Source organism: Barbus barbus (genome assembly GCF_936440315.1).
Source record: "Barbus barbus genome assembly, chromosome: 42".
Classification (NCBI taxonomy): Eukaryota; Metazoa; Chordata; class Actinopteri; order Cypriniformes; family Cyprinidae; genus Barbus; species Barbus barbus.
The window spans coordinates 15,996,627-16,013,007 of record NC_136720.1 but is presented as its reverse complement, the minus strand read 5'-3'; the positions used below and the strand labels follow the sequence as shown (position 1 = coordinate 16,013,007).

The 16,381-nt window shown below is 37.4% G+C and overlaps 1 protein-coding gene across 2 annotated transcripts in view; it reads left to right on the top strand.

Moving 5' to 3' along the window:
* LOC306861585 (exocyst complex component 4-like) overlaps positions 1-16,381 on the top strand; it is a 129,254-nt gene that overhangs the window by 16,388 nt on the left and 96,485 nt on the right. For both annotated transcript variants that reach the window (XM_079403950.1, XM_079403951.1), the window contains exon 7: positions 3,846-4,020. In XM_079403950.1, coding sequence (XP_079260076.1) covers positions 3,846-4,020 — 175 coding nt within the window. The remainder of the gene's footprint in view (positions 1-3,845; positions 4,021-16,381) is intronic.

Here is a 16,381-nt window from a genome sequence, read left to right as displayed (position 1 = left end):
AACTTATAAATAATACAATTTCTAGGCTATTTGTTCAAATATATTCAATTACACACTGGCTGTCATAGCATGTTTCATAATAGATTAATTTAAACATTAAATAATTAAGACCAACAGGTTTAGTAAAATATAATGAGTATATGGTGTAATATTTTGCGAAATGCCCCTCTCTAGACTTCAATTCTCTAGTGAACTAACGAGCTGTGGACACTGATGACTTGCTGAGGTAAATGAAATGCTATTTTAATAGCAATAATTTTATTTCCACGCTATTTTGTTGATGTCTTTCCGCAGTTGAAACACTGATTGCCACACTCATGCCACAATTACATGAGGCATGAGATTACGTCACGGCTCAGACACGAGAACCGGATCTGATTGCAGCTGCTCTAGTAATGCTTGTGTTGGGTTTATACCAGCACGCTTCTGAACCGTCCCAGAAGCGGCTCACCATGGCGTTTATACAGCGATCTATCATGCCACATCAAAGACTGTCAAAACGCCATTTATTATTTGAATTTCCTGAAATAAAAAAATACTGTATTCGTTCGGTACACATGCGTACCGAACCAAAAGACCTGTACCGAAACGGTTCGGTACAAATATGAGTACCGTTACACCCCTGCTTGAGGGTGAGTAAATCATGAGGTAAGTTTCATCTTTGGGTGAACTATCCCTTTAAGACATTTCATTCAAACAGCAAATAAATGCATTTCCACAAATGAACACTGGGAAAAGTGTTTGTGAGTCTGAAATTCATGTTTTGTTTTGCCAAGACATTAAAAAATATTTGTGAATCTTATTGCATATTTTCAAATGTCATATTTGTGTATATATTTATGAAAATTACTACCACATAAATATGCACAGCCATACTCAATAGTTGCTAAATGGCTGATTGCTTGAAGCATCCATAGTTTTTACTTAAGAAATTTGCAATTCTTTTAACATGATATATTTCCTAATGCAACTACATAACGTAAGGCGAGACTGGATTTGATCAGTTGCCTCTTGATTGATTATTATTATTATGACCAGTTGGCTCTTGATTGATTATTATTATTATGACCAGTTGGCTCTTGAAGATTATTAAAACAAATGTATTTACATTAACCTGGACTAACAAATCATGCAGAGGGAGAGAATCATTTAGAAGTAAATGGGGTCAGTTTTGATATCATGTTGTCCTTTAAATGATGTAGGAAATAAAAACGGCCAATGACAGTCACTTCAGATGTAGTTCTCCCTCTTGCAGTGATTTTGTTTTTAAGGGAAGCACTTTGGAGGGCATTTGTACTGAAGTGTGATTGGTTTCCATTGTTTTCCTTCTTTATTGCGCTTTCTCTCTCGCTCTCTCACTTTACCCGATGATGGCTTGCTGGATCAATGCACTCATCTGTCATGTGGCATTCATACCTCCCTCATTTCCAGAAATGGTGTAATCCATAAAAGCGAGCCGCGGCCAGTGTCTGCTTAAGCATCAGCTCTAACGGAGAAAAACAAAAGCAAGAAAAGACAGATAATGAAGGCTGTTAAAGAAACGCTCTTTACCCGAGGCAAAAATGAACTCTCAATCGCTTATTTTTCCACAGCCATTCTCTGGGTTTTAATGTTTGCGCTCCGCTCTTTTTTTTTTTGCATGTGAGCTTCTAGTGTGTGAGAGAATATCCACTGACTTTTCATTGTGTGCTTTTAATGAAATAAACGAGGGTTTTTCTTTGAAAGCTGAGACGGTTAAGATTGAAACTTTAGTAATATATAAGGTAAATTGTTTTATGTGTGTGTTTCATATGAATGCACTAAAGTATCATACAGTGTAATTACCTTAATAAATAACACAAAAAGCACTGCTGAATTAATATGGCAGTTCCTAAATCTGTTTCCTGTAAAGTAAACCACCTTTGCAAGGGTTTATTGTAAATGAAATGGCTCAAATGACCTGAGTGAATATAAGGACCCTACAGTAATTTCAGTGTTTACTTGTGTCTGTGCTAAAGTAAAAGTTGAGGTAGGGCTCCGTTTCTATGGAAACCTCAACAGAAAAATGAAGTCGCTGCTGCATTACAGTCCACTGTGAATAGTATGTCTTACATGTTTCCTAACCAGACGTGATGTTACAAGGATTGTAGTGACTTTGTGGAAAGTGGCAAAGTCTGAGCCAATCAGATCATATTATACAGAGACTATTATATTATATTATAATATAATTTAATGTAATTACCTTATCTTATATAATATATATAATATATATTATATAATATATTATATATTATACCTTATATAATATATATATTATATTATACATATCAAATATTATATTGTTGATATGTGTGTTTTTGTGATTCTAACCACATAAGAGCATTCATTTGTTCATTCTTTATTTCTTCTTTTTTGTTCATTTTCCCATTTATTTATTTGTTTGTTCATCATTCACTTTCATTCATTTTCCTTTATTTTTTTCTTCCTATTTTTTCTTTTTTATGTATTTTTTATTTTATTCTTCCTTTTTTTCTTTTCCTCCCTTTCATTTATTTTTATTCCCTTTATTTATTTATTTGTTTGTTTATTTATTCTTCCTATTTTTTCTTTATTATGTATTTATTTGTTTATTTTATTTTCCCATTCATTCATTTTTTTTCCTCCCTTTAACTTATTTTTCTTCCCTTTAATGTATTTATCTTTTTATTTATTTACTTATCATCTTCTTCTTTTTTATTTTTGTGATGTATAAGTATAGTCCGAATAGGGCCAAGATGCTTTTTAGAGCCAGACAGTGTAGTTGCGGCATTGACCAACTAGCCCATGCTAACCAGCCAAAACTTGACCGCTTGGTTCATGCTTTGGGTTGGCTTTCTGCAATGTTTGTATGAAAAAGTGCCATCCTGTATAATATGTGTTTACATGTTAAGTCTAACTCAAGGGTCATGTCCTGTCCTCTGTAAATCAAGCTTAACATGTGTTATCATGCACCGTCCCTCATGTGAACATCCATCATCTTCCTGCCATCCACCTCCCTGCAATCCCAATACCCTACATCATGCTGTCGCCTCCAACCTCTTCATTCCGCCTACCAGTGTTTTCTTCTGCCTCGTTTTACTGGGACGAATGAGTAAACTCCATAAAAGTCAGACAGATGCGTGTCCTCCTAGTGGACCCAGAGAGTTTGACAGATGCTGCTAATTGTTGTTGGTGAACAGCTGCCGCTGCTCAACAGGGAGATTCTGTCAGCACCCTGCTGCTGTCATGTTCATTAGTAACAGAATGGACCGCTTTTGGCTCGGTTTTGGTGATGTAGAGGGATTTCTGACAGCCAGACTGACTGCAGTAGTGGCTTTGTCTTGGAAAGCTTCTAGATTAGGAGTTTGCAAACTGGGGTCCAGGGACCCGCAGGGGCCACAATAGGGTGCTGGGGGTTCTGCAAAGAAACAGACAAATGAAAAGGTTAGCACAATGTATGTTTTAGGGCTGTCAAAGTTAACATGTCAACTCAAAACTTAAAAACCCTAATACTAATAATTCATATGATTAATGAAATATTTAAAATGCATTTGTCGAATTATGTGATACTGTTACAGTTTCATTATGCTTTCTGAAAACTGGTTAAAAATCATTAGAATTGTTATTCTATTGATAGTCCAATTGTTTGTTGTTAAAATTTATTTACTTTTTATATTTAAAATTTCCACAATATACTTTCAGGAGTAGTTTGTTTTTTATTTCTCCTTTGTCATTGCTGCATTTTAGCCAGATAATATTTTTTCCTTTAGCTTTAGTACAATAATAGTATATTCAAAGCATGTGTTAAATTAGAAGCGTTGTTTTTCTCTCTCTATCGCCCTCTTTAGGTTGTTGCTGGAACTGCTCGAGCTGTTGTTTGATAAGTTGAATGCCGTGGCCCAGGCTCACAGTGTGGTTCTCAGTCACTTACAGCAGATTGTCGTCTCGCGCAGTGGAGCCCATGAAGGGATCAAACTCTATGAACAGGCTGATGTCTATGCCAAGATCCAGACCGTCCTACAGGTCAGTCCCTGCTGAATCATTCAATAAAGCAGATCCAGGTCATTGGATGATATATTTGGAATCTAAAATATTGCAGTGAAATGTATTCAAAATGTTAAAGTGGATTTTGCTAGAAGCTATCAAAATAGCCACCTAGCAATACCCTAGCCATCAGATAGCAATGTGTTAGAAACAATTCAAAACACCTTCTTTAATGTACTGTATTATTCATAGCAACTCCTTGGCCACAACCCAGTGCTGTGATTTTCAGTCTTTTAAGCCGATATTCAAAGCAGATTCATGCTATTAACTGTTATTTACAGGTAACTGTATGGTCAATTACTAATAAACAGAGGGTTTGTTTACAGTTATTAGCTGTTCCTTGTGTTTTTTATATTAAGAATGTACAAGTGGAGAAACAATGTGTGACTGAAGTTTTGTGAATAATCTACTTTAGCTCATCCCAAGTGTCATGTTTAATTGGAGTGTGTTAATTGGAAAATGTTGACTTTTTTATCGTGCATGTGTGTGTTTTGAGGCAGGTGACATTGCCAGCTGTTCATATAACCTTTGAGAATCTCTCAAGAGGCCCAACATTGTGTGTGTGTTTGTGTGTTTGAAAAACACCTGCTGGAAATCCTGTTGCAGGGTTTTACTTTACTTACTTTACTTTTGTCATTTAGCAGACGCTTTTGTCCAAAGCGACTTACAAATAAGAAAAAGTAACTAAAACTAACAACTCTATAAATACTATATACCCACATATTTAAGAAATTAAATAAAATTGACACATGCATATAACAACATTATCAATAATAAACATATAAATGAAAAAACTAAAATAAAAAGCGATACTTCTATCGCTTGCCCGGTGGAGTCGCACGGTAGAGTTGATAGTCTTTACACTCTTCGGACTTCACACTAAGAGGGCTTCACACGACCGCTGCCGCGGTATAATAACCTTTTTTATACCAATCCAACAAATCACCATTTCAATTCAGCTGGACCCACTTTCCTGTTTATCAACTAAAAATAGCCAAGCAATTGCACACACTGACAAGATACGCGATACAGTAGGAGACCAAACGCGATTTCAGCACCTCTCAACACAGTAAACAAAAATAAGCGTTTCCTAGCAACGGCAAATGCGCTAAACACTGAGACAAGTAAATACACTTACGAGTGATTTTAAACTACCGCTGATAGACTGCTTCTCTTAAAGACTATTTCATTACACTGCCTTCTGCTGGCGCTTGAACCCACTTTCCTGTTTATCAACTAAAAATGACCAAGCAAGTGCACACACTGACAAGATGCACGATACAGTACGAGACCAAACGCGATTTCAGCACCTCTCAACACAGTAAACGTTTTTAAAAAGTAAAGTAAGTTTTTAGTAAAGGTTTTATCTCATGTGATGCGCATACGTTTACTTATATATACATATACTGTATGTTTACTTTTTTGTTTTGTGCTTTGTTTTGCTTCGTTCTGTTTTATTTTTAGCAATTGAGTGATTCCTTTTCAGTTACGCCAGTCTTCTTTGAGTCAAGTCGCGATTTAGATTCAAGATTCACTAGATTTACAAGATCAATGTGACAATCTTATCTTGTTTTTCCCCTTAATAGTAACCATAAATGGAGAATTGCTCTTCTGCTGGCTTATACAATGTTGATTCGCATCTATCTAGAATTCTTTTCTCAAGCAATTTTAAAACTGCTTTAGGTACAGATGGTCAAACTAATTGAAAATTCAGATTCAAATATGTTGTAAAAATGAGACCTCATAACCTATTCATGTTCATATTATCCTCTGTGTTCACTGTTTTTCTTCCCTTAAAGAATTCCATCTCTTGACATTCTCTCTCTCTCTCTCTCTCTCTCCCTGAATCTCATTCCAAGTGTGCTCTTTCAGAGCATTGTTTTTCAGCTGCATGCTAGAGAGGATCCAGTTGTAGAGACAGGCATCAGGAGAAGGAGGGAGAGAAAGAGAGATGGGAGTGGAGGTACAGCTGGGGAATGAGTAAATGGGTTTGTCATCACTCCATCAAACAGGATGAAGAGTCAGACTGTGACCTTGTATTTTCCTCCTGTCTTTTTTTTACTCCTCCTTTCAAAACCGTCTGCAGAGAGCTGTAATGAAAGAACAAGCTTGGCCCCTACAGAAGTCAAAATATACATTTAACTGCAGTGTGATGAGGTGTTTGACCGTGTGTGTGTGTGTGTGTGTGTGTGCTGCCTCTTTTTCCGGCATTCATTAGCACAAGCACCTCGCACCCTAGCTAGCAACAGATTACTTTCTTTTTTTTTAAGCCTTTGTTTCAGGTAGATCTGTAGAGGTCTAGAATGACATATATATGTTATTCAAAAGTTTGGGGTTGGTAAGATTTTTATGCCCACCAAGGCTGCATTTATTTGATCTAAAAATACTGTAAAACAGTAATATTGTGAAATATTATTACAATTTAACATAACTGCTTTCTATTTTAAAGGAGACATAATATGCCCCTTTTTACAATATGTAATATAAGTCTCTGGTGTCCCCAGAATTTGTCTGTGAAGTTTCCGCTCAAAATACCCCATAGATCATGTGTTACATCATTTTGAAAATGCCTATTTTGAGTGGAAGCAGAAACACTCTGATTTTCGTGCCTGTTTCTTTAAATCCAAATGAGCTGCTGCTCCCGCCTGCTCTCCAAAATAGAGCTACACCATTACAGCTCGGTTTTTTCAGAACCTTGTAGAAAAAGGCTTACTAAAACAAAGTTACTGGGTTCATCTTTTTCATGTTTCCTTGGTTGGTAAGATGCACTTGGGACCTGATTATAGCACTTAAAACCTGGAAAAGTCAGATTTTCATGATACGTCACTTTAATATGTTATAATAATTTATTAATGTAATAGCAAAGCTGAATTTTCAGCATCATTACTCCTGTCTTTAGTGTCAATAATTACTGATTTGGTGATGAACAAAAAGTTCAAAAAATATTATTTGAAATAGATATATTTTGTAATACGACGTAATGGCTTTACCGTCACTTTTGATCAATTTAATGTGTGGTTACTAAATAGTAAGATTTATTTTAAGAAATTAATACTTTTGTCTCCCAATCTTTGGAATTGTATATTGGATGACCAATAAACAATAATTCTAATGAGTTGGTTGGATTTAGGGCCTTTTTTTCATATTTTTTGTATCGAAGAGGTAGAATGTAATCAAGTGGTCAAAATTAAGCATAGGCCACAGGATGGGAAAGTGTTCCTACAACACACAGCCATCCTAGCTTTGCTAAAATAGCTGGTATTAAGTGTTCAGTGTGCTTCCCTCCTCAAGCATGCTGGTTACCAGGGGCTGCAGTGTCTCCTGTGGTCACGGTGTGAGATAATGTAAGCCCTTGATGAGAATCTTCATTAAGGTAGATGAGGTTTTCCTAATAATTAGTGTTTTTTTCTCTCCTCCTGATCCCATCTTTTTGAAGTCTCATCTGATCTCTTCTTCCCTTCTCCTGATTGCGACAGCATTTTGTTAGTTCAGACAGGGCCACATGCTCAAATATAAACACTTCCCCTAAGATTAAGTACTAGAGCCCCAAATCTGAACCATCATAAAAATGCACAGCATCTTCTAAAGACACTGCTTCTTCCTTTCTGTTTTCTCTTTAGAAAGAAGATGGTGGGAGAGTGACGACACATAGCTACACTGTTTTATTTATTTTTCTTCTCTTCCCTCTTGTTTCATTTTCTGTTGTTTTCAGTTCATTTTTTAATCAGTTTTTCTTTCCTTTTTCTGGCCTTTCATTTTCTCTCTTTTTTGTTATTTTCTGTCACAGTTTTTTCCTCATGACACTCTTGAGTTCTAGTCTCAGGCACTGATTGCGGGACTGTGTTCTCAGGTGTGACTTACGTAAACTTCAATCTCAAGTGAGAATGATGGTCCTGTTCTCATGCACTGATGCACCTGATGTTCTTGGTGTCATTTTTCTGGGTTACTTTCACGATAACCTCTTGTTCTCTCATAGGTGTAAATGAGACCCCTGTACATCCTTGTCTTTCTATCTATCTTAATACCCGTACTTCTGTTCCCAAGTTTTCTCTGTTCCTGTGGGAGACAGGAATCACATTGATCTTTCCATTACACTGAAGACATGAAGGCCATGGCATGGACAGATGGACCTGAGAGACATGTTATAATCTTTATTTCTTTCAGTTCCTGACTCTTTGAACTGTGGCTACTAGGCCATTTTTGAAGACCGGAGAGCAAAAGTCTGAAATTGTTAGAATCCATATTGAGCTTGTAAACCTAGCTCGTAAAAGAGTTTTTTAGGAGTGTATGTAGTAAATAGTTATTAAGTTTTGGAGTTGCAGTTGACTGAAATGTTTGCCACTGACAGACCAATCCTGAATTTGTCCTACATCATTTTATCCCTTTAAATACCACAGAAGAACGGACAAAACTGATGGTATTAGTTATAGATATAGTTTTTAAGTGGCTGTTTACTGGATCTTGATGATTAATTATTGGTATATTTATTTTGTATTGTAATAACAATTTTTTTAATAAAAAAATAAGTATACCAATAATTTATAATTAAGATCCAGTCAACAGCCACATTATATCACTATAGAAGATTTAAAATGATGGTGCTTGTTGTAATCTTGCTCTTCGCGTTGGATAACTGTCCCTCCTCCTAAGCCTCATGAACTTGAGCTCAAGAATGATGGGTAAGAGGGTGAGGGGAACGAGAGCGTGAAAGGGGAAAAAAGAAAGGAAATTACAAACTTTCCTCTTTGACAACTTGTTTAGATTTAGTGGGAGCCACACAGCCTCAGAGTAATTGGATTATACAGTGTTAGTGAGGCGTTTCATGCCCTGACAGTGATTAGTCTGGCAGCAGAGGGAGAGGCAAAGTGCTTCTGTTTCATGTCGGCGAGATAGACACATGGCCTCTAAATGAGCTGTTGTGTGCTGGTCTAAATGATCTATTGTAACTGGCCACGGCTTGCATATCGCTTGTGGATTTGAAAGATTCCCAACACAGGGTTAATGATCATAACAGTTCATTTCCATGTTTTAAAGCCCAGCGTTCCTTTTTCCCCCCAGGCTTTATGGTCGAGGCATGCTGGTTGTTTTGAAAAGCACCACTCTTGTGTTCATTAATTACGACAGTAATTATGCATTCTTTTGTGATGTGCATCTCTGTAATAGCAACGCCCGTAGTGGACTATACTGAGTATCGCTGACGAGAATGCTAATGACCCAGTCATAACAAGATGCTGCTCTAAGCACTGACCTCTCTGTGCGATATGTTATATCTATTGAACTCGAATATTTCAGAAGGGCTGGATACAATGGAGAATGAGGGGTAGAAAATGCTCAGTGAGGCTTTTGAATCCATAGTCTCCACAATGTTTCACTGATGAGGTCAGCTTTTAAAGAAAGGTTATTGGCTCTCTTGAGGGAAGGGATTGTTTTCCCATGTCTTAAACTTGAACAAATCAGTTTTTTAACATAAAGGCTCACACTCATTTAAAGTATTTTTTGTCATGCTGTTTTACTTTTTTTTCTTTGTTTTTTTGTGTGCTTTGTCTTGTTTTTGGTTTGGTTTGCTTTGTCTAGTTTTTGTTTTGTTTTGTTTTTAACTTTTTGTCTTGTTTTTGGTGTGTTTTCTTTTTGTTTGGTTTGGTTTGTCTTGTCTTGTTTTGGTTTGGTTTGTTTTCTATTTTTTGTTTGATTTGGTTTGTCTTGTCCTGTATTTTTTTATTTATTTTTTTGTCTTGTCTTGCCTTCTATTTATTATTATATATTTTTTTAATTCTTCATATTTAATTTTATTTTACTGTGTTTTATTGTTTTTTTATTATCACCTTTTTCTATTTTTAATCTCTCTACTTGTCTATTTTTAATAACTTCGCAAATTTAAATTTTCATACTTTAATGTCTGCTTTACTGGACTCTTTCCTCTGGTTATTTGAATGATCAACAGTAAGGCCCATCTTAGTCTCTAATCTAAAACTCATATTTAGCCTCTGAAAGATTCAACCCAATTTACTGTTATTGATTTTGGTTAAAGTAGGCATTATGTATTTGACACCTCAGCAGTTTATTTTTCCAGAAAAAAATGCAGGCAAGAGTGTGGGAGGTTTAGACTTTTCTGTGTGTGAGAAGCACTAAATCAATCACAGGACTTATAGCAGGTGTGTTGTCATAACTACTACATAGCTGTGACTTTTACATTTTTACTTTGCAACATAATTACTCCATAATTATAGCTACATATATAGAACATAATTATAATTACTCCATAGCTGTGGCTTTTACATTTTTTACTTTGCATTTGTGACATTGTAACACACTGATTCCCTCACCACATGTGCCTTGAGACCATGACTTTCATTCCCAGAGTGATTGCAGTGGATAAGCACCAGACTTCCTGTTAACATATGCTTGGATCAGCTGGCAGATCAGAAGAGAAATTCTCTTTTAATTTTACCTTTTAACTCTATATGAAAATATGGTGAAATGTTATTTGAACTCAATATATCTGGCATAAAACAGCTAATATTCTATTCGTCGGCATATATTCATATATTTTGTGTGTAGGAAGTGAAAATCTGATGAAATATCATGCCAGAATGTAGGCATAATATAACAAAGAGATTGATTAATCAACTTTTTAATCAACCTGTCCTTTCTCTTTCTACCTGAGGTGTCATATTAACATATTACCTTGGCAGGATGCATCCCAGATCAATAGCATTATGTTGCATCACATGCTGTTTATATTAGATTGGTTTTTGTCTCTATTTGTGTGTTTCCCAAACACCCATGTGTGTTTGTATTATTATGAATAATGGTAAGGTATCCATGGAGACAGAATCCCAGGTTCATAATGCCCCTCCTCCAAAACGCTTATAGTTTTATTGTCAGTCAGGTCATACGTTTTTAATTGCACTGAAATGAGTAAAAAAGACAAAAGGTTGTTTTTGTGTTTTTAAAAGTTATAAAGGTCATGTATGCACCTCATTTTTAAAAACACTTAAGAAATGCTCATGTTTTGGTGTCAGGCTCCTTCTTGGAAACTATGGAACGAAAAGAAAGGAGGGGTTGACGAGAGGCAGGAAGCTTTGTTTATTTCCCTCGTTTCTTAAAGCACTCTGCAAACGTCTATCATCAGAGAGCAGGTGCTCACCTGCACATCCTTCAACACTGTTTTTCTTCTTTAATTAGCTTGATTTGCGGCTAATAGAGGGGATGAGTGCTGCTTTTCGCTGTTCATTAAATTGAGAATGTGTCCTCAAAGACAAGGGGCTGGGTTTAAAGGTTCACTAAAGATTAACTCTTGGTTTTCCAGGCGCATCTAAAGACGTCGAGTTGGAAGGAAGCAGAATTGTTGTGGGATACGCATTTGTGCACATCACAAATCTAGCCAGTGTGCTCTGTGTTTATTATCTGGTGTGAAAAGCCATTTGCTGTTTCTCACAGGCTCTTGTTTCCCAAGCCCATTTTCAAGCTGGCCTTTTCGTGGAAGAGGCCATGAATATTGATTTTTCTCTTCTGTTAAAACAACCTAGTCTTTAAGGCTCCAATAAAGAAGAGGGCATGTGAAATGAACATCCGGAAATGGAAGGGTTCAGAGTGTGTCCATCACGTTACTGCTGCTCAAAGTGGTGATTTTATTCTGTTTTTGTCCTCCCTTTGGAGGTCATTTGGAGGATGTTTTGCTGAGAAAAGTCAATGACAATCTTTCATTTACTAGGAATTTACCTACTATATTTTCAGAACCGACTAGTCATCTTGACCCATCCTTAGGTTTCCTTTTGGAGGTTTTTCTCCATGAAGATAGGTCGGTGTATATATTAGCTGCCCTCTCAACACTGCTATGACACCAGCTATAAGGCTTCACAGTAATGTAAAACAGGTCTTTTGTTAGTTTGTGTCCATCCATGGGTGGCATAAATCATAAGTGGGCCGCTCTTTGTCTCTGTTTGATGTGGTGTTTTTAGACGTTCCTGCTGGAGATCAGTAGTTTGTTCTGCATGTTTTATTGCCAGTCTCATTCAAAGGTTCTTTGTGTTGTTGGCTAAGCTGCCTCTGTTGTTTCCACCTACTTGTTTGGTGTTTTAAAATGGACACAGCATTGCTGCTGCCCACGCTTTATCTCTGTTGTTACAGGAAAAATGAAGGCTGTTCTAATAAGCCACATTATAATGGGGACGAAGTCACTTCTGATGAGGCATGAGGCGTTTTAGTGAAAGTGACCTTGCTGGCTGTGGTGGTGGTATAATGAGTCCTGTCTTCAAGCTTTCCTCCCTTCATCTTCCTGTGTGTTTTTTTCTTTTAAATGTCTTGCAACAAATATTTTCATGGACTTACAGTACACACAATCTATAAAGAATAAATTCATGCTAAAGCATGATAAACTACACCACTGCTACTGTTGTTCTAGCACTAAAACTTAAAGGATATTACCATCAATTTGGACAGTGTTTTTGAGGATTGAGGATTGAATTAATTACCCTTTAAATGACCAATATTTACAACATCCATTCTAAGCAGCATCCACTGAAAAAAGATGTGGTGCAGAATCTGTTTTCACTCAGAAATTGCTATTAAATTTCACAAATAATTACTTACACATTCAATTGAACATGAAATTTTAAAGTAGCAGGTCTGACATATTGTTTCTTTGTAAAACATACTCCAATAATCATTTTTTTTATTTGCAACTTTGAACAGTATAGTGATTTTTTTTAATTGACTCCTATGTTTACCTTTATTGTAACTGTCATATTGTAATGGACGAAAACAGTTTTTATACTATTTTCATGTTTTCATGCGTCACGTTTCACTATTTTAATGTTTTAAACATTGCTTCGGTTATTTTACGATTTTTTTTAAGTAGTCATAATAATATCTTATTAATATCAAGAAATATCTTATTTCTTGACTTTTAAAGTTTATTTTTAAATTGAAGTTTTTTTAATATAATTTAATTATATTTTTTATTGTTATATTTTAAAGCGTTTTTTTTTTTTATCTTCTTACTTTATTTTACCTTTTTAAAAATTATTTTAATTGTGCACGTCTTTTTTATGCCAATGCCAGATTTCTATTATACAGCACATTGATTGGATAATAAAGCGTTAAGTAAAGCAAAAAAGCAAAAAAGTAAGCTCCACATGAAGGGAACTTGAAAATGTATTGCATTGTACTACAGGAATTTTGTAATTTGCTTTGCTGGGATGAATTTGCTGATTTATCACTTCCTAATCTCTCTTGAACATCTCTCTCCATCTGTCCCCCTTCCCGTGTTTACTGATTTCATCATGAAATCTCTCTCTTTCTTTCTCCCACCATCCATTCATCCTCCATGGTTAATTGCCTTAAAAGTTCCATGTTCCCTTCTCCGAGGTCACTGAAGTGGTTCCAGAATCCTTCATCAGGCAAACGCTGGCATTTAATTAAGTTGGGGGTCTACATGCGAGACCCGCTCCATCACTGGATCAGATGGGCATTAGTAATGAATAATCTGACAGGAATGTAACGGGCTGGACTTGTCTGTGGGTTGGGGAATGGCTCTTGATGAGGCTTCCCCTCCTCTCATAGACCGTTCCCTTCTTATCTCTGTTTAATTATGCTATTATCAGTCAGATGTAGTTCCATTTGTCCTTTCCTAATTCCATCTCCACTTTGGACTGTTTTGCAGCTGGGATTTAGAAATAGACCAAGCAAATTACGGAGCCATTGGAAAATAGCTTGCTAATTTGAATCAGAATCAGAATCAGAATGAGCTTTATTGGCCAAGTATGTTTACACATACAAGTAATTTGTTGTAGTGGCAGAAGCTCCACGGTGCAACAGAAAGACAGCAACAGGACAGGACACAGATAATAAAAGAATAATATACAAATATACAAATATGCAATGTACAAAGCAGCAAAAACACAATATATGATATAGACAACTATGTATGTACAGGTCAAGTATGTGCAAATTAGAAATGAGAAATAAAAATAAAATAAGTGAGTGTGGTGAAATGGATAATGTATTATAGTTGTGTGTTCCACGTTTATTGTTGAGTGTTCATGAGCTGGATTGCCTGAGGGAAGAAACTGTTCCTGTGTCTGGTCGTTTTGGTGCTCAGAGCTTTGTAACGTTGACCAGACGGTAACCGTTCAAAGAGGGAGTGTGCTGGATGTGAGGGGTCCAGAGTGATTTTACCAGCCCTCAGCTCAGCAGTCCGGACTACTCTCCGTCTTCTGAGGTCAGATCTGGTAGCTGAGCTGAACCAGACAGTTATTGAAGTCCAGAGGATGGATTCAATGATGGCGGAGTAGAATTGTTTCAGCAAGTTCTGTGGCAGGTTGAACTTCCTCAGCGGGCGAAGGAAGTACAACCTCTGCTGGGCCTTTCTGACAATGGAGTCTATGTGAATATCCCACTTCAGGTCCTGGGAGATGGTGCTGCCCAGGAATCTGAAAGACTCCACTGCAGTCACAGTGCTTTTCATGATGGTGAGTGGGGGGAGAGCAGGGGGGTTTCTCCTGAAGTCCACGATCATCTCCACAGTTTTGGGCGTGTTAAGCTCCAGGTTGTTAAGACTGCACCAGACAGCCAGCTCCTTAACCTCCTGTCTGTAAGCAGACTCCTCACCGTCCTGGATGAGGCCGATCAGTGTGGTGTCGTCTGCAAACTTCAGGAGCTTGACAGAGGGGTCTTTAGAGGTGCAGTCGTTGGTGTAGAGGGAGAAGAGCAGTGGGGAGAGTACGCAGGCCCTGAGGAGCTCCAGTGCTGATGGTACGAGTGCTGTATGTGAATTTACCAAGCTTTACTAACCGCTGTCTGTATGGAAGCTGGTGAAGCTGGCAGACGGAGGTGGGGACGGAGAGCTGGGTTAGTTTATTCTGAAGGGTTTGCGTGATGATGGTGTTAAAAGCGGCGCTGAAGTCCACTAACAGGATCCTCACATAAGTCCCTGGTCTGTCCAGATGCTGCAGGGTGAAGTGCAGTCCCATGTTGGCTGCATCATTCACAGACCTGTTTGCTCTGTAGGCAAACTGCAGGGGGTCCAGTATGGGTCCGGTGATGTCCTTCAGATAAGCCAAAACCAGTTTTTCAAATGATTTCATGGCTACAGACTTTAGGGCCACAGATCTGTAGTCATTAATCCAGTAATTTTGGCTTTCTTTGGGACGGGGATGATGGTGGATCGTTTGAAGCATGAGGGGACTTCGCACAGCTCCAGTGATCTATTGAAGATCTGTGTGAAGATGGGGGCCAGCTGGTCAGCACAGATTTTTAGGCAGGCTGGTGACACACCGTCTGGGCCTGGAGCTTTCCGTCTTTTGTTCTTCCTGAAGACCTGGCACACATCTTCTTCGCTGATTTGAATTGTAGGTGTGGGGGAGAGGAGGGTTGCTGGAGGTGTTAATGCTTGTGTGGAGAGGTGTTCAGGGCAGGTGTGGGGTGATTTTTCAAAACGACAATAAAACTCATTGAAGTCGTCTGCCAGGTGTTGATTCTCCAGAGTGCTGGGGGATGGTGTCTTGTAACTGGTGATATCCTTCATTCCTTTCCACACTGAAGCAGGATCACTGGAAGATAATTTTGGTTACACTTTATTTCGATAGTCCACTTTAGACATTCTACTAACTATAAGTAACTTTGTAACTACATGTCAACTAATTCTCATTAATTTGCAACTACATGTCTACTAACTCTCAATAGGTTAGGTTTAGGGTTAGTAGAGTAAGTTGACATATACTTGCAAAGTTTCTAATAGTCAGTATAACCCTAACCCTAACCCTAACCAATCAAAATAAACTGTTAGAAGATATTAAGCAGGCAGTCTACTAATACTCTAATGACTGCTAGTTGACATGTAGTTGCAAAGTTACTTACTGCTAGTAGAATGTCTAAAGTGGACTATCGAAATAAAGTGTTACCATAATTTTTTCCTTAGCTTGTCAGAATAATTCCTCTTTGCCACTCTGATCTCCTTTTCCAGTGTGTATTTGGCCTGTTTATACAAGACTTTATCCCCCTTTCTGTAAGCATCTTCTTTGGCCTGACGGAGCTGTCTGAGTTTGCAGTGAACCATGGTTTGTCATTGTTGTAGATTAGATGAGTCCTGTTAGGAATGCACATATCCTCACAGAAACTGATATAAGATGTTACAGTCTCTGTTAGCTCGTCCAGATCGATGGCAGCGGCTTCAAAAACAGTCCAATCAGTGAGAGAGAAACAGGCTTTTAAGTTCCGCTCTCTTTCGTTAGTCCATCTTTTAACAGTTCTTAATACAGGCTTTGCAGATTTAAGTTTCTACCTGTAGGACGGAATAAGATGAACCAAAGTGTGATCAAAGTGAGAGTCCTAAAGCTGC